The 22013-nt window shown below is 44.7% G+C and overlaps 2 protein-coding genes across 4 annotated transcripts; one reads left to right on the top strand and one right to left on the bottom strand.

Annotated features, from left to right (window-relative positions):
• Positions 1-13218, bottom strand: aspscr1 (ASPSCR1 tether for SLC2A4, UBX domain containing). 3 transcript variants are annotated; one of them, XM_076090524.1, is made up of 17 exons: positions 13105-13218; positions 12815-12870; positions 12240-12354; positions 10556-10656; positions 9705-9762; positions 9425-9498; positions 8688-9336; positions 8317-8376; positions 7919-8058; positions 7043-7124; positions 6876-6942; positions 6479-6541; positions 5509-5561; positions 2783-2834; positions 2579-2648; positions 1909-2087; positions 1-321 (listed from the first exon to the last, which is right to left on the bottom strand). In XM_076090524.1, exons 1-17 carry the CDS (start codon positions 13192-13194, stop codon positions 311-313), a joined length of 1920 nt encoding a protein of 639 aa, XP_075946639.1. In that variant the 5' UTR covers positions 13195-13218; the 3' UTR covers positions 1-310. The 3 variants fall into 3 exon arrangements, with proteins under 3 accessions (XP_075946639.1, XP_075946638.1, XP_075946640.1); XM_076090523.1 differs by having other exon boundaries at positions 1846-2087; XM_076090525.1 differs by lacking the exons at positions 1-321; positions 1909-2087; positions 2579-2648; ... (1 more) ...; positions 5509-5561; positions 6479-6541 and adding an exon at positions 6558-6702.
• A 2527-nt stretch (positions 13219-15745) lies between these two features.
• notum1b (notum, palmitoleoyl-protein carboxylesterase b) lies at positions 15746-21402 on the top strand. The gene is made up of 11 exons (XM_076090526.1): positions 15746-16107; positions 17403-17455; positions 17569-17664; positions 18249-18309; positions 18957-19015; positions 19650-19752; positions 19867-20058; positions 20175-20272; positions 20369-20516; positions 20602-20649; positions 21066-21402. The coding sequence occupies exons 1-11, from the start codon at positions 15746-15748 to the stop codon at positions 21400-21402; spliced, it is 1557 nt and encodes a 518-aa protein (XP_075946641.1).
• The last annotated feature ends 611 nt before the right edge of the window (positions 21403-22013 follow it).

Below are 22013 nucleotides of genomic sequence, written 5' to 3' on the forward strand. Positions count from 1 at the left end.
TTTTAGTACAACCATCTTTATTCACTTTACACTACATCTTCACCTGCTGAATAAAAGCAGCATCTTGAACACTCCTCCAAGAGATCAACCGGAATGAAACACAACAATCCTCCAATCTTATATTCCCTATATTCACTCATCGGCCTCGTTATTTTGATTGTTTCAAAACCTAGTCAAGTGCAAAAGCTTCTTCCATGACGGAGTTAGTCCTTTATCAAAGCGCAGCGACGGTTTAAGTGCTTTGCTCAGTCTTCAAGCAGCTTCTCAGACGTCTGTGGTGAAGTCTCCCCAGCAGCACACGGCAGCAGTCTTATTTCTTACCTGTGGGAAAACAACAGCAGACGGTAGTTAATAGCTGTGAAGAACAAGGAACCTTGTTTTAGCATTGGTGTTCATTTTGACATATCAGAAAGTCTTAATGCTTGAGCTCATCTCTGGCAAACACGAGACTTAAAGTGGTGCTTTTGTGGGATTGTTTGTGGCGATTCTGTCGATTAAATCAACTGTTCGTGGACAAAAAGAGTCGATCTTTGGTGGAGGCCAGCCGTACTGTGGACAGAGCTAGAACAGCTGTTCCTCCCGTTTCACAGCTGCACCTTTACACCGAGCATGAAGACGGGAGGGCGACATCAACCTTTCCACGAGACGCTCATATCAACAAAGCAAATACGTGTATTTCCCCAAATGTCAAAAATATTCCCTTAAATACGTGTTCATTTAACAGGAAGGAATATAAAAACACTACCGAATATTAAACAGAATCTGCAATATGTGACCTGTAATAACTCCCGTGGACACACGATGATCATCATGATGCAGGACGGAGCAGAAAGTCACCAGACGACTGGACGTGTGTCGGCTTTAATCTCAATTCCTGCCGATAATCTGGCATTTTATGATCTTTAATAAATGTAAATCTAGTAAATGAGACAGGTTAACACTACTGCACAGACAAACAGGCTCAGAGTGTGTGTGTGTGTGTGTGTGTGTGTGTGTGTGTGTGTGTGTGTGTGTGTGTGTGTGTGTGTGTGTGTTAAGTGCCCTCTGTACTCTACGGCTCCACACATGGAGCCGATAATTCCCGACTCACGCTTCGCACATGGGAGACGTTTCAGTTGGTTGCAAATCTGCAACCTCACCACTAGATGACGCAAGATATCCTACACACTGCACCTTTAAAGCTAACTTTTGATCATGACCTGTTATGGAAGCGATTGAAATAAGATACTGTATTGGCCTGAATATGAGAAAAAGTCGACATCTTATTATATTCGAGGGCTAAAAAACGACGTATTCGCGACACCAGATGTTCTTTTTGAATAGAGAGATCCGGTGTAACACAGAGTATGTTGCATTATGGGTTGTTTGTAGCCTAAAGTGTTGCTAGGCTAACGAGCTTTAATGTCTGTTCATTGGTTTCAGTAAGTCGGTCCTGTGAGTGTTTATGAAGCCCAGTTTGACTTCCAGGAGTTCCTGATGGCTTGTGCAACATGTTTTGCTGCCACGACGGAAATAAATTCCTGACAAGCGAAAACAATCTCCCATGTGAAGAGCAGAACGGGATCATTGAACCGCATCAGCTGCCAAACAGCCAAGTGTGACCAATTTCATGTTGAGGAGCTCAAGAAGACAGCCAGATGAAATCAGGACCGTGTTATTAGAGTCCCCACATGGGTCCATGTAGTGCTGATGATGCAGGACAACAGTCACTTGAGCTGTCAGATCAATGTGTTACTCGTCCGTCCGTACGACTTTATTTACAGCTCTTGGTTTGTTTATTAAAGGCCAGAACGTAAAGGCAACAGTGCATATATTTATCTCTTGGTCTGGACCAAATGAACCAACCTGCAGGTGTGAAAGTGACCGAGCTGAGTGAGTGTTTGGCTCTACATTCCGCCCCGTCCTCACCTGGAAGCTTGAGCCACTTGGGCACCTTTCCCGGGTCAGATCTGGTCGGTTTAGCAGCCTGGGCGTGTGCAGGAGGGCCTCCCTCGTCCTGTGTGGACCCGCTGGTGTCCTCCGTCGGCTCCGGAGGAGGCAGCGGCTCCTCAGAGCTGGAGGAAGGTGTCGGGGACCGGAGCATGCAGCTGAGGGGGGGGGAGAGAGAAAAAAAAAAAAAAAGGTTAAAATATTTTAGTTTCTCTGGGAATAATGCAAAGCATTTATTGTTTTCTTGAGGAGTTCCTGTATCTTTAAAGCATCATTGTTTTTGCACGAGGAGCTAAAGTTGAGTTAAATAACTGGGTGAGATCGAGATCTAAAACAGAGGAGTGATGACCTCGTTAGACAAGCAAAAGGACAACAGGTGGGGGGGGGGCACTTTTGGGAAACGGGCTCTATCTTTAGCAGGACTGGAAAATGGTTTTATGTGTACGTTTATGTGCGTGTGTGGAGGAAATGAGGGCGCACGGGGGCACCTGCTGTTCAGGCCAAACCTCAAAGGGATTCCAATGATGACAGCTTTGTGACAAGAAAATAGGCTGGGTGCCGCGGGATACAAGTGCATATACACACCCTGATGCATGCACGGTCATACACACACGTGAACACACACACACACACACACGTGAACACATACCTTGCTATGGACTCATTTGCTTGCAAGGCCGAGACAGAGGATTCAAGCAGGTCCCTCTTCATGTAAAAATCTGTGTAGGAAACACACACACACACACACACACACACTGTAAACTATTGTTTTGCTATATTACATTCCTCAGTAATACACCAGTATCCAATTCAGAATCTGCATATGAAAGAAAAGAAGCAAAAAGATAAACACCTGTCCTAACGTCGGATCCAAAGTACACCAGAGCACCAGGAAACAGGTCGGCCTGCAGACGGAGGAGAAGGGAACAGAAGCCGTCAAAAACTCATCGAGTCAATCTCTGCAGAAACATGGAAAGATCAAAACAGAACGGCCTCCCTTCAACACGCACACCGAGCGCTGCCAAGACAGCCGAGCCAGAGTCGAGCTCCTTTCTGAAGATGATTGATTGCTCGGGGATCTGAACCAGTAACCGAAGTTCTTTGAAGCAAACCACGAAATGAGCAACAATCAAACGGTTGAGAAAACACTCTCACAACTCTCCTCTCCGGTGAACGTCTTAATGGTGATAATGGACCTTTTGCAGGCAGATGCATTACCAAGCGTACAATCATGAGGTAGAAACGCAGACAGACAGGCAAGCAGGGCACGCGTCTGTGACTCCGACAGGGAACCAGACAAACGAGACCAGTAAAAGATAAACATGCGCAACACAGGAGAGCACGTCAGCAGGAGAACCAAGCAGAGTTGTTTTTAAGGATTAATGACGTAGTTGTTAAAATTACTTTCAGCTGCTGGTCATGAGACCAACAGCAAAGACAAACACCGTGAGCAGTTAATGGATCCTCCAACACAACTAAGAGGAATAGTGGGAATGTGTTTTATGAATTGGGCTGTTTGCTGCTATATGTATTCATTCATGGATGTTTTTAGTGTCTAACAATGCAGAATAATGTCTTTAGTCCATGTTTCTATTTAACATAGTTATCCCTCGTTTTATTTGCTTTGCGAGTGTTGAATATTTGAGCGTCCGTGTTGCACGTCTTAGTACTTGACAATGTAGTACAAGAGTCTCCTGAATGATGATACTACTTAGATTAATATTCTCACTTCTTCCATTGTTTGTGCACGCTTCATAAAGGGTCAATATTGCATAACTTTGTAAATGTAATCCTATAGTCTGTTTTTAGGTTTACTCATCCCAGCCCTCCCGTCTCTCATGGTCACCTCATGTGTGCATTGTGAGCAGAAGAGGATGAAATGGTGGAGCAACTATAACCAAAGGGGGCGTGGCTCAGCGAGCAGTCGATATATAGACTAATCCTAAACCTTTCACCGTTTGAAATCAGCAGTATCAAAAGCGTAGCGTGGCGGTCACTGGGATTAGGTGGGTCATCTCTCCACTACAACTTGTCTCCTCACTGTCCTCTCACTCTCTGCCCCCCCCCCCCCCCACCCTAGATGGTTTGCTAAATTGGGACCCATGCGCCTAATTGCTATTATCACAGCCCTGTGAGCAGGAAACAATGTGTTACAGTAAAACATCGGGCATTCCTGCTCCTCTGGCAGCGGCACTTCCAGGGCAACGGGACAAGACCTGTGTGTGTGTGTGTGTGTGTGTGTGTGTGTGTGTGTGTGAGAGAGTAAAGAAAACACATTTAAGAGAGGAATGGAGGGAAGGAGGCAGAACGGATCCTGATGGAAGACAGAGGGAGAGGCGGATGAGGGAGGGGATGCCTGGTATCAAAGGGCTTCTGGGTTGGGAGACATTCCTTCCCTGACATGACACAAAGTGATTAAAGTGTGTGTCTTTGTGTGTGAGGAAGACATATGCGTGTGCACTCATGTCTGTGTGACATGGCAAAAAAAAAAAAGATTCCTTGTGTGTCAACGATTGATGTATAGACAGGGAAGCAGAGCCAGACAGTGTGTGTGTGTGTGTGTGTGTGTGACATGAAACAAGGAGATTAAAGGTTTTTTTGCGCGCTTTAACGCTTTTAAGACTCTAATGGATAGAGACATGGGGGTGAGGGAGGGGGGTGAGGCACAAGAAAGGGTCGGAGAGAGGGACAGTAGTGGTGGACGGGGGGGGGGGGGGGGATGAGAAGAAAAGAGGGAGAGAAAGCTGGAGTTGGGATACAGGAGAGGGACGTGTAGTGATAAACAGGCAGAGACGGGCGACTTGCATCACAACATCACATTTGATTCAGAGGGATCATGGCACCAAAAGGGCTTCCATCACACACACCCACACACACACACACACACACACACATTTCAAAGTGTGCTTTTGAGGATCGTTATCTTTTGAACCAGTCCCTCTGAGAAGCTGAACACGATCACAGCGTGTGATATCACTTCAAACTACTTTCTCTTCCTCCCCTTCGTTCCTCCTCTTCTTCTTCTTTCATCTACTTTTGGTTGATTCAAAGTGTCAGAATATAAAAACCAGGAGGCGCATCTAAAAATAAAAGAACAAGGAGAGTCTACGAGGGCGTCTGTGTTCAGACTGATGAACCGTACAAGAGAACAACTTCTTGTTTTGTATTTGTTTCATTATTGGAATAGCTCTGAACTCAGAGGCAACAAAGCAGCAAGGCTGCCCAATTCTGTGTGTGTGTGTGTGTGTGTGTGTGTGTCAAGATCAAAGCGAGGCCTGTATTAACCCCATGTGCCAGTCTGGGAAAAATCAAGCCCAGCTGGGGTCAAGGACAGTGGAGAATGGGGAGGGACAAGTGTGAGAGAGTGTAGCAGCGAGAGAGGAGGGGGAGAACGGGAATGTGTTGGGCCTTTGAAGAGGAGAGAGGGACCACTCGATACATTTTACAGTCTCTGTGTGTGTGTGTGTGTGTGTGTGTGTGTGTGTGTGTGTGTCAGAGTTTCTGTAGTTATTGTTTTGTTTGAGTCGAATCCCTCCATTTACTCTTGTGGTGAGAAGAAAGCGTTGCCTGAAGACTCACCTGGAACAGTGTGTCTGAGGGGTCGTCCAGGATGGTTTTTGGGGGGGTGATGACTGAAAGAACGTTTCCACCAAAAACAAAAAAAAAGGTAAAAATTAGAAAGAGGGAACATCACTCAAATCTTCAAAGTTAAACTGAGCAAGTGAATTTAATAAATGATGAGATCGATGTTCACAGACAGACTCTTTGTTAACCTGCAGACTGGACACGAGGACGGCTAAATTCATTTCACAGCTTTTCGGGGAAGTATGAATAAGAGCACGTTGGTGGAAACACTTTAACATTTTCATGCACACAAGTAGATCAAGTCTAGAGAGAGATGCGCGTCCACTCTGAGCACAGTTACAGTTAGATTAGATACCTCTAATGTACGAGGAGGCACCGGCTGTAAAGTTTAAATTCAACAGTTAAACTGAGAAAAGCTGATAAATGAATCATTAAGAATTTGTTTTAGAAAGATAATTCCAGTGGGTCCTTTTTTAACAGCTTTGTCGGTTATGATAAGTCACCAATTATATTTTGGGAATGCAGCGTGGTCATTAGAGAGAAGGGGCAAGACACTGGAGCAGTCAGACGATCGGACGGGCTTTAAAGGATCCTCCGGGTCAGCCGGTTTAAAGGGAGGATGTGGTTTCGATAATCGGACTAATCTTTGGGCTCGTTCACAACCTTTACGATTCTCCCGTTTCTTGCCCCGTTGGACTTAATCGGAACTACTTTCTCTGAGTTGTTTTCAGGTCTCAGCAGTTACTCGATGAGTGGAGACCATCGGCCGGACGATGTACCGACGATATGAGCTTTTCACCGCGTGTACGATGGCCGATAAGTAACAAGAAGCTTCAAACGTTTGTTTATGTCAGGCGTTACAAATCCATCACCAGTCAGGTTATTGTCCCAGCTGATAGACACGAGTGCCGATGGTGGATTTATATGTTGTGATTGATTAGTGGGAGAGTAAAACGAGACTTACACAAGTAGAAACTGAGCTGAGGATCCTCCAAGTGACTCCTCACAAAATGCCTCACAGCACCAACTGGACACAAAACAAACACACTTCATGATGAGCAAACTGATCTACGTGCAGCTTCCTCCGTCACCGTGCGGAGGATCATTCATGTTTCAGATGGAATTCCCCTCAGACTTGTTGTTGTGTTGGTTGTCGTGTTGCTGTTGGGGCTGAGGTGGATTTAATCCCTGGAATTACAGACCTGTCTCATTATTTCTGTCTCTCTGTCACTCTGGTGTGGCTACAGTCATAAATGTGGTGAGGGAGCCGCAAGTAGCTCCAACATTGCAGCCATACCTGTGGCTAGCCAGCTGAAATGAACACTCTCTCTCTCCCCACACACACACACACACACACACACCTGTCTCCAGAGGCCTGAAGAAGCCTTGTAGAACATGTCTGTCTGGAAACTGGACCCTCAGGACCACCTGGAGACACACACACACAGTGGCAGCGGGTTACACAAAGCCTGTATATTTCACACAAACACGCCCATTTAACAACAGGATAGTGATTATTTGTCTGTACTTTAGGATATCTTTCCATCTTCTCCTTCATCTGTGCTTCTCTCAGAGATTTAGTCATCAGCGGAGCCTCCTCCATCAGCCTCCTGGGGAGAAACAGACAGACGCACACGTGTACGGCGAAGCGCTGTGAAATAAGAAGCAAACAGTGGAATCGACAACGGGAGCGATGAGCAGACATTGTTTCGTCTTCTACCCTTACTCGCGTGTGGCCGCGTGTGCGTGACAGAGGCAGAGACGAATTGCTGTGGTCGGCTTAATTCCCCCCTTTGGTAATTGCAGTCATCGACACAGTAGTAGCGTAGCCATGAGGCAGCCGGCTAAGTCGATGTTGACGGAGATTAAAGGATGTGCGCGGCGAGGTCTCAACCCGACGGTGTTTGGCCCGACGGCTGGAGGATAAACGTCTACACATAACAGGCTTACTAATTGCTCCCCTTGTGCCGTATTTAGAAGCGTTTGTAGTGTGCGCGGTCCGTTGTAAACAAGTGAATGTTTGCAAACACACACTATGTCTCCGCAGCTGTAGTCTGGTGGGGCCACATTCAGAGAGCACAGCGTGAACTTCTCCGCATCTGTTTTGAAGACGCGCTCATAAATACATTTTAAAAAACAACAACTTCAAACTCACAATGAATAAAAAACAAACAAACTTCAAAACGCACGCAGTGATGCCTGGCATCCTCCCTGCCTATGGCCTCTCATCACTGCTATGGTATTCTGCAATTAAGGGTTGTACATCGACAAAAACACCGCAGGGCCGAAAGCCAAACGGACTAATTATCTGTCACAAACACATCTGATCCAGACGCGTTTCTGCAGCAACAAGGTATTTATACTAAATATCACACAAGCGCTTCCATCCACTTCCTTCTCCCACCTCTCGCTCTTCAGCTGGGCGAAGCGCTTACGCACATCGTCCATCGTCACTTCAAAGAACTCGTCCGGCGGATCTCTGTGGCCCTCGGAGTGACGGGACATGGCGTCCAGGTGGTAGATGAGAGGCTCCCTCTCTACGGGCTGAGCGAGGGGAAAGGATAGGAGACTTAAAAGATGTCCACACTGATGGTTTCTACTAAAGCAGAGGATTTCAAACTTGGAGCAAAGATACTGTGTGAGGTTAAAGGGGGCGAGTGCAGACGAAAAACCACGGGAAGTAATTTATCTGTTATGAAAATGATGCTCATTCAAGATGGAACACACACAACAAGGGAAGCTGAAAGAGACAGGTATCCGGTTAGACGTCAGGAAGTTCTGACAGGAAATAAATGGTTTTACCTCCAAGAACTCCTCCCCTTGATCCATGTCCTCGTCCGGCTGGTCGGCGGTGGTTTGACGCTGTGAGAGGAACAGAAGAGGTCACCAGTTTTACTCGATTATTTGTGGAGAGATCGTTTGTCCACATGCTTCTGGGTCGATAAATAACCTTTAAACTCAACGACAATGATGTGCGATTTGCCTTTTAATTTCGCTAAATATTGGAGTTAACAAGATGTGAATTCTTCGGGTTCTAATGAACACAGAACTAATTAAACAGTAAAAGAAATTACTTGCAATGAGAAAACAATTTCATGATAACTGGGCAAACTATAACTGCTGAAAAAACGTTATTAATCCTAAAATAACATATCAGGACTGATGTGACTCACCTTGGTGCTAGATCCATGGCTGGACTTTGCTTTCTTGGCTTTTGGTGATTCTGCCGCTGCAGTCGGAGCCGACAGAGACGAGGATGACAAGGACGAAGATAGCGAGCGTACCACTGCACTTCCCCGTGGACCCCCAAGGCGCTGACCGCCTCCAGAGAAGGGAACGAAAGGAGCCGCGGGAACCGAGGGAACCGAGGAGGAGGAAGAAGACGGGTGAGAGCTCAGTCCTGAGGGCCCTGCTTCCTCGCCATCCTCCTCTGGCGTTCCTCTCCCGACGGGAGGACTCTTTGGCCGCACTGCATCCTGGGAGTTTGCAACCTCTTCCTGTTGAACGGGAAGTTTGCTGCATGTGGCGGGGGCGGGAGATGGATCAACGTGGGCGGGAGATGGATCAACGTGGGCGGGAGATGGATCAACGTGGGCGGGAGATGGATCAACGTGGGCGGGAGATGGATCAACGTGGGCTTCGATTTGCCGGTGGGGGCCTGAATTATTATTTGTCACATCTGTTGTTGAGGGAGCAGGATCGGGCTGAGGGGGCGGGCTCGGTGTGGTTTCCTTGGCAAAAGGTGCGGTTGGCACAGCGGCTGTTTCAGTGGCTTCTTCTCCATCTTCCTGTCCCGGTGCTTTGTTCTTTTTGAGTAAAAATCTGAAACAAATAAACAACAGCTTTCTCATGAAGTCTCAAGTTAAAACACGTTTGTGTGCAGTGTGTTGTTTATACACAAGCAACCTACCGGACAATAGCATTTCCTCCTGTCAGACCCAGAGACCTCAGAGTGGCCTTCTTGAGTGCTTCTTCACCACTCACCTGCGCGCGCGCACACACACACACACACACACACACACACACACACACACACACACACACACACACACACACACACACACACACACACACACACACACACACACACACACACACACACACACACACACACACACACACACACACCTTAGTACCCATAAAAGTCACCTTATTTTCTTGAATATTGGAGTTAAAGGAACATTGCATACCTCGTCTCTCATGTAAACACACACAGGAGTGGATCCTGACTCTGACAAATCGGACACACTGGAATCAGGTGGAAACAATAAGAAAAACAGATTAAAGTTAAAGGGCGACTGATTTTTGTTTGCTTTAAAAGCAACGTAACTGAACACAGAAGTGGCTTCGCCTCAGCCCTGTGATGCAGTGGCATGTCTGCATGTGTAAACCATGCGAGCACAATCCCATGTACAAACTAATTGAACCATAAATGTTTTATTATTGTTCTCCACAGATCTGAAAGGCGTTCCCCTCAGCTTCAGAGCGTTCACGCTGATGTGGAGCTAATACTCGTTTCATGGAAGCGTAACTTCCCTGGAAAAGGATCAGTATCTGGAGCGACGTCATTTAATAGAGATGAGGGCTGGACGGACACACGAGCACCTGGGACCGCACAGCTGGAACTGCTGAGTAACAGCTGCATGCGTGTGTGTGTGCGTGTGTGTGTGTGTTAATGTTGTTAGTTTTTAATTACAGCTTTCTAAGCATCATTAATCTATTAATTAATGTGAAAGTTGCTAAATGATAATAATATTAATATAATATGATTAATATTGAAGAGTCCTGTGTGTCTACGTTCACTAACACTGAGGATATTGTTTAAAGAAACATCTGAAATGGGAATACAGAACGGGGAAATACACTAACTAATTGTATTACCCCAACCTAATTCTAACCTCAACCCTAAAACCAATTCTTAACCCTCGAACAGCTCTGTGAAGAACCTGTGAAGCCCTGCTGGTTCTCAGTTTGGTCCTCACAAAGAAAGATGTTCAACAGCACACACACAACTGTACACATTGAATGCTCATACACACACCTGATCTGAGGAAAATGTGTGAGCAGTTCCCACAGACTCTGTCCACACGAGAAGGAACCCTGGAGCCGAGAGCCGTCCTCCATCTGTAGCGCAATCCGCACCTGAGGGATATGAAAGCACAGTCGCACACAACTTCAGTTCAAACGCCATAAACACACTTCACATATAAACCAGGGTCCATGATCCAGGAATCAACATCAGGTCAAAATGATCAACAATGCATCCACATCTCACAGCATACAGGTGCCTCACACTACAGCCGGCTGTGAGGTAACTGAAAGGGTTGGTTTTTTGTGGCAGTTTTTGCATTTATTATAATAAGAGCTCGTAAAAAAAAAAAAAAAAAGGGCCGTTAAAGGATTTAAAAAAAGAAATACATGGCATAGAAACAACCCGGGTAAAAACTGTTTATTTCTCTATTTAGTGCATCGCAACCTTTCATGTTGAAGGAAACTCACAATATTAAGTTTAGAAATCTCTCTCGGTGGTCATTTGTAAGTTCTTGGCTCGACAATCTTGAGCCATTTTGCAGGAAGAGGATTCTTTGATAATCAAATGTGATTAAGCTGCACATGTGGGCCTACCTCAGTCAGGAAGTGAGTAACACCAGGCATCAGTGCGAGTCTCTGTTGTTCTTTCTCTCTCTGGAGTCATTCTACGAGTTGTTTATGTTTACTCGACAACCGCGTTGTCCGGCACAGAAAGCACATCGGCACACCGGGAGAGATGAAAAGAGCTCTCTGGCTGTCGACTGCTAAACACGAAAGCCTCTCACACACCAGTCTGGCAGAGGTGAACGTCGAGAGGTAAACGAGTCAGTGTGTACGAGCACATCAAATCTGTGAGGCATCAACGGTCAACCATCCATCAAATGAACAACAACAGATCAAACCCAGCCGGGATTTTACTCGTGACGTCATAGGAAACTACAGCTCAGCTACAACAAAGTGTTTGTATCTGGAGATCAGAGTGAACGCAGGAACACAGACGAGCATCCAGGTACCGTCGATGAAGAGCCCACACATACAGCTGACAGAAACACCAAAATAATACCGATATTGCGACCGACATTTCTCCCCAAACATGATTTTGGGTGAGACGAATAATCGATATGTTGACATGGTTGTGTGACGATATTAAGTTTGTCCTCAATCAAAGAAATTCGATACGATTTTGTCGACTAATCGATTAGTTGATTGAAATCGACAGATGTGGAAAAATCACCACAAAGAATCACACAAAAGCACCACTTTGAATCTCGTGTTGACCAGATGTGTGCTCATAAGTTTCTTGGAGAAATAAAAGCACAAAAACGACCCTTTAAAAAAGGTGGAGTTGGTATCCGGTGTCTGTGGCTGTCACTGCAATAAGCTACCTGCCTGTGTACCGAACAAAAAACGAGCGATTAGATGACTAACCAACTGAAATAGAAATAAATAAAATGTAAAATCCACATGTTTAAAAACGATAGTTATGTGCTAAGCTTTCAGTTTCACTAAGTCAGGCCTGAGAATAGAGTTACGACTGTAACTCTAGTGCTAGAGTGACTCTAGTGATACCGACTAGCAGACAATATCAATATATACCCTTACATATTGTACTGACACACTCATACACATACACTCATGTTTGCTATCTCTATCTCTCTCTCTCTCACACACACTTGCACTTTCTCTAAACTAACCTGGCTGTCAGCTACAGCCTGTTTCCTTGTACTTGTCACCATTTCCAGTTTGGCATTGTTGGGCAGGTTAGCAAACCTCCAAGGCAGCGTGAGGTCAACAGCGGTCCTCTGAAACCTGTCAAACGTTGATGAGAGAAGAGAGGCGGGGTGAGGATGATGGGACAAAAACTACCGAGCACCATTACGTTTGATGAAAGATCTATACTAGGCTTCTCCTATTATTAGAAATAAGACTAGAGGGAAACTATGACATAATACAAATGAATGTAAAAACAATATTACACGTTTTTCTAACTAATAAGTAAAATCCAGTGGTTGAATTCACCTAAATAAGTTGGGACAGAGCCCTGCTACTACACAATGTTTCAACGGGTCTAATATCAGCAGCCATGTCAAGTCACACAATATTCTTCACTACTTCACATGCTTACACCCAACTCAGTGCACACACGTCGCTCACACGTATCGGGCTTTACTTAGACGCAGTCTGGGCTCAGGGCAGGAATCTAAAGCGAACATTAATGTAGCTTAAACGTCAGTACTGAGACAGCTAGCATCAACCAACTGATACTCACTTCAAGCCGTGCTCGTCGGGGTTGAATCCATGTTTTTTGCAGACGTCCTCCAGCACCTGAAGATGTCAAATACAAACCCAGTGAGGAAAGTTGTCGCCTAGTAACCGAATCATTTACTTTCATCCGCACAAAAACAGAAACTGATCTGTCACTGGCTAACGAGCGTTAGCCAACTGCTGTTAGCCAAACGAGCTAACAAGAGTAGAAATAGTTGCTCTGGTTCGAAGACAAAAGAACAGAATAAAACAAACCGTCCATGTCATGAAACACGCCCTTAATACACATGTTACCTGTAATAACGGTGTGTTTGAGGACACTTTAACTGCCTGTCTTCTCCCATTAGGAGTGAGAACCGTCACAGCTGTACCACTGGCTGCCATTGTGTGTCGTGACGTCCGCGGTGTTTATTTGAATAAACTTTATTGACACATTACCGGCTTTCATTTCCAGGGGAATTAAATGAGAATTGATGTTTGACAACTGACATATTGTGCAATATATTTCAAAATATGAAATAAATTCCACAAATGTAGATCATGCTTTACTTCAGAACCATGCAGTGATGCAAGAAATCATACATCTTTTATCAATGTAGCTTTTAATATATATCACACACACAAATATATGCAGACACTTGACAAACTACAAAGCAAACTTGAATGAGAAGAGAAACATATAATGATGCTTTCATACAGTACAGGTATATAGTGTGCGGTACAACATGCTTTAATATAATATTTTCTTGGTATAATACTGCACATACATGTGTGTACAATGCATGTGTGTACATGCAACATATATCAGGGAAGGCAGAGCGAGCCCCCTCTGCACTGAAACCACTTATGTTTACTTTTTATTAGTCATCTCATGTGTAACCTTGTAAATCTACTATATTCAAGTTTTAGAATATTATTAAGAATGTCAATAAACCTCATGAGGTGGTTCAATCCATCAGTTTCTTTGTTTCATTCCCTGTCTAGGAAAATCTGAGTTTGTCTTATAAATTTGTCCATATGACCAACATCATTTGAATATATTTTTATTTTATAGAAGACTCATCTTTGAGCCTTAAATTCTTAACCAAAGGGTTCTATGTCCACTTAACAAATGGATGCTGAGATCTCTTTAAGATAGATTAGTTAAATCCCAAATAAAGCTCAGAATTTGTTTACAATTCTTGTCCTGACCTTTAGTAGCCTATGACTTATTCAAAAACATGATATAACACAACATAACCAACTCATTATGAATCTGGCTAAACAAGCCTGCTTTAGGTGAGTGACCCTCATAGTAGAAGAAGATAACTGGCAACAACACATCCAATCTGTTCCACATATGGCCGACTTCATATATAGTTTGACAGATGTCCTGCACCGACATAGAGAATCAAGACCGTTTTCTCTCAGCATGATTCAAGTTGGATCAAAGCAGGAATCAGACTGGACAGACAACACAACAGGTGTTGCCAACAGATGGAGAGGTGTGAAGAGCTTCAGAGGGCATACAATCGACTGAGTTACCGCTGCAGCAACATTTAGACATTCAGAGTCAGAATCCACCAAAAAGAGAGGGAGAGGGAGAGGTGAATACAGATCTCAGTTCAGGGGGGAAATTGCCACCGTCTGAATAAACAAACATTACACAACATTTTCACCAAAAAAGCCTTTAATCATTGACAAATGAATGGCAACAAATGCACTTGTTAAAAACAGGATTTCCTCTCTTGCAAAACTCTAAAACCTATCAAAGTTAAAAAAACAAAACTGTAATGGCAGTGTTGCTGAACGTTAGACTTCAAGATGTTGCTGGGTCTGGTTTAAATCATACTGATTTCAACAGTTTCTATTGAAGTGAATAAAAGAAGAGCTTATATAAATTGGATCAGTATATGACACATTAGATTCAGGACACATTTCAAAGAGACTACAAGTTTAAAAAAGTGCTTTAGATGAGGATGAGGGAAAGAAACACTGGAACCTGGAAATCTTTGAAGAAACAGTGGACACCTTTCTATCAAAGTGCTTCAACCACATGAAGGTGAAACCAAAAAAGCCTTTCCTGTCTTCAACAATGAAGAAATAGAGAATGGCAGCCTAAAGGAAAAGGAGACCTCTGGAGGGAGAGACAACCCTCAGGATTCAGTCTTTCTTGGAGTAAAAGTTGATGAGCTGCTCTGAACCTCGATGGGCTCAAAACATAAAAAACTCGATTAGTTTCTAATCAGCACCTGTGAAATGCATTTGAACGGACTCTTCTCTGTGAGATGAAACACGTGTATCAACTTGATTGTGTTGACTCATGGTGTGACCCTCCGCAGCCTGTCCAACGAGTCTCCTTCACACACCACATTCAATCGAAGACACTTCAAAGGCAGCGCGGTACGATGACATTACATCAAAGAGACCAGCGAGTGAACCGACTGAGGGGGCGTACCAGGCATACGCACACTCTTGGTGTGAGAACGACGCCCCGCGAGGAGCATCAGCCAACGATAATAACGATTGGCCCGCGGGAGTGAGAAGCACGGGGCAGGGGGACGGTGGGGGGTTACATAAAATTCCACTTGGTCCACAGCTCGTGAGGACCTGGACCAAGAGCCACGAGTGACACTGGGCTGAACGAGACTGGCTTCAGGGACTTCCACGACGCGCGTAATGACGCTTTAACTCCTCACAATTTTAGGATTTAAGTGATGCTGGGACTGCGTCACATGCATCCGATGTGAATTTTAAACCAGCTCTCCATCTCTCAAGGCACCATGCAGGACCCTAACCTGAGTTCATTCTGCTCACCTTTCATGAGCGATAACTTCCTAAAGGTCTCCGAGCGTTTCCAAAGAACTTTGAACTTTTCAAACGACTCTTAAATATCCTGTGTTTTATTGAAGTTCCTTACACACATTTGAGATACGTTTTCCAGTAACAATTAGACATGCAGATCCGTGGTGTGCTGAGGAGCTGGGCCGGTCGGTCTGCGGTGCGCTCCTGCTTGCTGCTAATCTTCATCCACGTGAGCGCACCGGTGGAGACGAGGAGCCAACACGGCGGTCGGACGCAAAGTCGGCGGGCGCAGCAGCAGCAGCAGCCACTTGCGCACAGGGAGCGGGTGGAAGGAGCAGAGAGCTTTCCCTTAGACTTTACAGCCGTGGAGGGCAACATGGACAACTTCGTGGTACAGATAAAGAACTTGGCGCAGTCGCTGTACCCGTGCTCTGCGCAGAAGCTGGATCAAGACATGAAGTTGCACTTTTTGAAGAATGTAACTGTGACTTGCAATGATGGGTCAGCAGCAGGGTAAGTGAGTGGGATGCGCTGCATCTAGACGTTGTCAATAAGTCAGAACATGGCACTTAAAATATCTGTCATCATACTGGTGTGCAGTGCGTTTTTGGGGGTTAATAAAGCCATGAACACGCAGAGGCTTAGATCCGATCTGCTTCGTCTAACATCCAGTTTGTTTTACTGTGGTGGTTTAGTTGCCTGCCCTTCAGTCCATTTACACTCCGGATGTGGCCAAAATGGATCAAAGGACCAGATCAGAGTGAAGGCAGTGCGCGCTGCCGCTGAGCACTATGGCTAAGCACGACACTATGCGTGCGCTCACCCGATAGAGAGGCAAACGCTTCCTCCCCTGCAGGGATGATTTGATTTTAGTCTGATGGACTAAAGTTGTTGAGTCAGGTATTTACATTAAAACCAGACTGATGAAGATTGATTATAATGATAGTTTTCGCTACAGTGGAACAAATAGAAGAATCATGGACTTTTATGAATCATAACAACTTGCATATGAATCTATCAGTTGGACTTGGACAGTCTTGGTTATGGACTAAAACACATCTCACAATCATCTCACTGTACCAACAACGTGTCCAAGTCAGAGTACAGTTTTGATCCGCAGGCTGTCATTCTCAGCAGCTACTGTAAGAGTAAAAAGTATGAGTGAAAATCTTCAGCAGATCAGCGCAAGATCTCACTTTTAGTCAAATTTACACACACAAAAAAGTGAAGGAATGGATAAAGGGCACCGTGTTCCAGAGGCCGATCAATTCAATGTGATCTGAAAAGAGGCAGAAATAATACATCTCAGTACTTTTGATGTTATAGACTGAAAGGATCACAAGTCTGTTGGGAATGAATATGACTCCTGTATCATTAACGGGTGAGGCAGTGCAGCTAAATACAACAGACTGTAGCTGTTCACAGAGACGAACATTACATCAGAAACAAATCCTCAGAACCGAATCATTTTTGTGGGCTATAAAAGCGAGGTATTATTGTTATGCTTTAATTTGATCAAACAGGATTTAATTACCAGTACATTAAACAGTATTAAGTCACCAAATAAATGAAACGCTGTTGGGTAGATAAGATGCTTTTTTTCTGTTTTTAAATAATCAATTTGAGCTGTTGAAGCCACAAAGCAGACTCCTGCTGTGATGCATTTTTAGCAGTGCGATCAGAGCCAAATACTTCATGTCAGGAGGATCAAAGGAAGCATCCCTACTGTGTAGCTTGTGGTGTGTGTGTGTGTGTGTGTGTGTGTGTGTGTGTGTGTGTATTAATCTGTGTGTGCATGCTTGACACAGGTACTACATCAAGGAGTCCAAAGGCAGCAAGAGGTGGCTGCTGTTCTTACAAGGTGAGGATGAACCGAACACAGATGTAGAGCTCATTACAGGGAAACACAACTCAATGTAACATGTTAACAACTGTGTGTGTGTGTGTGTGTGTGTGTGTGTGTGTGTTGTTCAGGTGGATGGTACTGTTTCAACAGGCAGACCTGTGACAGCAGGTATGAGACGATGAGGAGACTGATGAGCTCCACCACGTGGCCGCAAACCAGAACAGGTAACAAGACACGCACGTCCTGCGTTGTGTGCAGCACAATCAAAGCACACATCTTGTGCACAAACATGTACACGCATGGCCGAGTTGGTTCCTGCAGCTGTTACGAACTCTCTGTTCAGCCCCACTGAGATGTTGCTTTCCCCAGTTGAAAAAAAAAAAAAATCCCCTGAATGAAGGAGATTCATAGACATGTTTGTGTTTCCTCTTTAGCTGAGTTTGCATTAATCTTTCAAAGTCAAACTCTCTGGTTTTTTCCCCCCTCCGGCCATCAGGGGACTACTTGTTTGTTTATGACTCTCTCTCTCCACCATCTTTACACAGAGCTCCTCAATGCCTGCATGTAAATGCTGACCAAAGCAGGAAAAGTTAATGACGTATTGACCACAGGGAAAACACATACACGGACACACACACACACACACACACACACACACACACACACACACAGATACAGTAAAAACACACTTCATACATCAAAATACACTATACATCAAGGTTTGTGACTTTCAACAAGTACCCTATGATTTTAACCTCTTTTATGATGAGGGCATTAAATGTTGGATCTCACCTTCTTTATCTCACAGGAACAGGAATCCTGTCTCCTCAGCCAGAGGAAAACCCTCACTGGTGGAACGCCAACATGGTGTAAGAACTCGTGTCTCTCAAAATATGATTTTAGTTATTAGACATCTTTTTGACATGTGGTGCTTTATAGGACTATTTCCACCGTATGAAGCTATGGTCTTTAGTGCGTTCATGATTGTGTTTACTTTCCACTATACACGCTTCAACATGCAAGTGATAATGTTTATATAATATGATGCTAGGTGAGTCATTTAGCACACTGACGGGGACTTTTCTTTATAGAATTGACTTTTCACACTAAGCCTTTACTTCTCTGCATTTATTCAAGTTATTTATGTCAAGACTTTTACTTTAATTGCTACTTCCAGTTACAATAAGTACATCTAAGACATAACTCGGCACTTTTGCTTCCCTTGCCGTTATTGTTTTTGCCATTTATCATCTTTTTATACATAAAAAAAGACCACTAGTGCCCGACAACAGTCAGTCAGATCCTGTTCTGTTCCAGCAGCTACTTGTCATTGTTACACAATACACACTCATCACATCCTACAACAGCTCTCTGTCTTTGAACACACACACACACTTTGTTTGTGTTCAGTCTACCGTCACACAGCCAGGTTGGCTGTTATTTGTACAACTGTTGTATCTGTCAGCTGTCAGTGAACTGGTTCAAGTAAAAGAGTTTCTCTCTCTTTCTATTGTAGCTTCATCCCGTACTGCTCCAGTGATGTGTGGAGCGGAGCCACTCCGAAGACAGATCACAGTAAGACACCATAAATCATCTGTGAGCTTGTAGATCTGCTGTACTGGCTCTCTAACGGCAGAGCAAACAGACCAGAGTTCAGTTTTCTGTGCCTTTGTCGTGTGGCAGCTTTTAGCTCTCATATCAACTTTACAGTTTTCAACTTCAGATCAATTATTACTTCCAAAATGCCATAGCTACAAACAAAGAACTAGTCGTTAATTGTCAAATTGAGTATAATTCAATGTAATCGGTCAGGTGCCTTTTGGAGTATGGATAAATGAATGGGCCTTTTGCATTAAACCCTGTAAATTAAGCACATAATAAACCTTATTATCTTGCTCATCATCAGAAACATGTAAACATTCAGGCTCTCTCATGTGTCTAAAAGGTGTACCGCAGATATAAATGTTAAATAAAAGACTACGTAAGAAATTGTGCTAATGTATTTGCCGACCCTATTCAAATCTCTGGATGACTGCTCTACCTGATGTCTGTTTAAATATACCCTCTACATTATTTTTAAATCTTTAAAGTGTAAGCTATCTTGCACTGTGTACAGCAGCTGTGTAACACAGATGTAGAGTTCATAGTCAGAGCGAGGAGCGTGTCATGTGGCTCTATGTTAATAATGAAAACACATGTCTGTTCTCAGGTGATTATGCGTTTATGGGCTCTCTGATCATTAAGGAGGTGGTGAATGAGCTGCTGACAAAAGGTCTGGACAATGCTAAGGTTCTGCTTCTGGCAGGAAGCAGGTCAGTTCAGCACGTAATGTGTGGGTGTGTTGCCGTCTGTATGTGTGTGTGTGTGTGTTTCACCAAAGATAGCAGCTCACTTGCACCCTCTGATCTGACTCTTCCCGTCACCAGTGCGGGCGGTACAGGTGTCCTACTGAACGTGGACCACGTTGCAGAGCAGCTAGAGTCGCAGGGCCACCGAGGGGTGCGGGTCAGGGGCCTGGCTGACTCCGGATGGTTCCTGGACAACAGACAGTACAAACCCACAGACTGCCTGGACACCATCAGCTGTGCCCCCACTGAGGCCATAAAGAGAGGCATCAGGTAGGACAGGTGGCAGCAGGAAGATGGTGTTAATGGACAGGTGGCTAGATTGATGGAGGTTAAGAAGTTAAGGTTCAGAGGCCGTACAGATTTTGTAAAGCGGTGATACTTTGCAGGTACTGGGGCGGTTTGGTGCCAGAGAGCTGCAGACAGGCTCATGTGGGAGAGGAGTGGAAGTGTTTCTTTGGATATAAAGTCTTCCCCACGCTAAAAAGTGAGTGCTCCTCCACATGGCTGACGCAGATGCTAACGAGACAGGCGGCTGTGTCACTTGAAGTCTGACCTGCAGTGCGTCCTCTCCCCCGTCCAGGCCCGGTGTTCGTGGTGCAGTGGCTGTTTGACGAGGCCCAGCTGACGGTCGACAACATCCACCTGACCGGGCAGCCCGTCAACGAGGGCCAGTGGAGATACATACAGAACCTGTCACAGGAACTGAGGAGCACGCTACGCGACGTACCGTAAGAATGACACACACACACACACACACAGTAAAGTAACAGACACCGTTTTGTTGACTGTGTGATTCTGTGTTTTGAATGGCAGGGCGATGTTTTCTCCGGCCTGTCTGTCGCATGTACTCATCACTAGAACGTAAGTAAATAAAACTTTCTAATACATCTTAAAGTTTCTCTCCATTAATAATTGTTTCAAATACTCTGCTTCTAACTAGACATCGTCAAAGAAATGTCTCGAGTTACCTTAGAAACAGTGTCATAGTTTGTCCACCAGAGGGCAGAATGTAAAATGTCCCACTGAAAACATACATTGATAACAATTCCTAAAAGCGAATTGAAGGGCTCCATATCAAACTTCTTCATTATGTTTATGTAAACACAGTCAGCCTCAGAAACCATGGTGGGATACATCATCATATCGCACAATCATTGTGTTACATTATACATAATCCGATAATCATTTAAAACCGTACACAAAGACTGTATGTAAGTATGCAGATTTCACATTGTAATAACATATATGACTCTCTTCACTGTGTCTTCACTGTGCAGCTACTGGATGGACATTCAGGTGAAAGGCACCTCTCTACCCAGAGCCCTCCACTGCTGGGACCGAAGCCTCCAAGACAACAACCACACCAACGGCAGCAACCGCAACCACCAAAAGGACAAGACGCCACCCGTGAGGGGTTGCCCACTACATCTGATTGACAGCTGCCCGTGGCCTCACTGCAATCCCACCTGCCCGACTATTCGCGACCAGCTGACGGGACAGGAGATGAGCGTCATCCAGTTCCTGAAGCACATGGGCTTCGACGTGCAGAAGATGGCCCAGCAGCACGGGATGGACCCCAAGAAGCTACTGGGCATGCTCAATGACGGGAGCTGAGCTGCTTTTCTTTAAAGCGCAGAAATGTTAGCGTAGCGTCAGTGAGGAGTTCTGCAGAGAAAAGAAGACGCCGAACATCAGTGGAAGACATCAGGAGCATGAAAACTGAACTCAAAAGAGAAAACTGGCAATACTTCCAAACGTCATCTTCCAGCAACGACAAACAAGACCCAACTTCTGAAAAACCAAACGACTCGAAAACTCACGAGTGCCTGAAAGGTTGAGTCAGATACAATCAAACCAGAACGGTTAAGCTGTTTAAACACAACATAAGGGATCACTTGTTTTAACACGTAGATATAGATATGTTGTGTAGACATGCTATTATTGCGAGGTGTACACAAACACAATGAAAGGTGGGTACAGTGTGTGTGTGTGTGTATACAGAGCATACAGTACTATATGCGTGTGCAGTTGAGACTGTCATGATGGTCGTCTCAAATAGTTTTGATGGGAAAGAACAAGATTGAAAACACCTCCCGGTTTGTTTTGTGGTGATCTGGTGCGGTCGACTCTCCACATTCACAGATCCATCGACGCTGCTGCTGCTGCTGTTTCTACCCTCATCCAAATATGCTGCTTTTTCTAATTTTTGGAAAAATAATAATTGA

The sequence above is a fragment of the Anarhichas minor genome, unplaced genomic scaffold, assembly GCF_050575085.1.
Source record: "Anarhichas minor isolate MPS153535 unplaced genomic scaffold, ASM5057508v1 ptg000012l, whole genome shotgun sequence".
NCBI classification, from domain to species: Eukaryota; Metazoa; Chordata; class Actinopteri; order Perciformes; family Anarhichadidae; genus Anarhichas; species Anarhichas minor.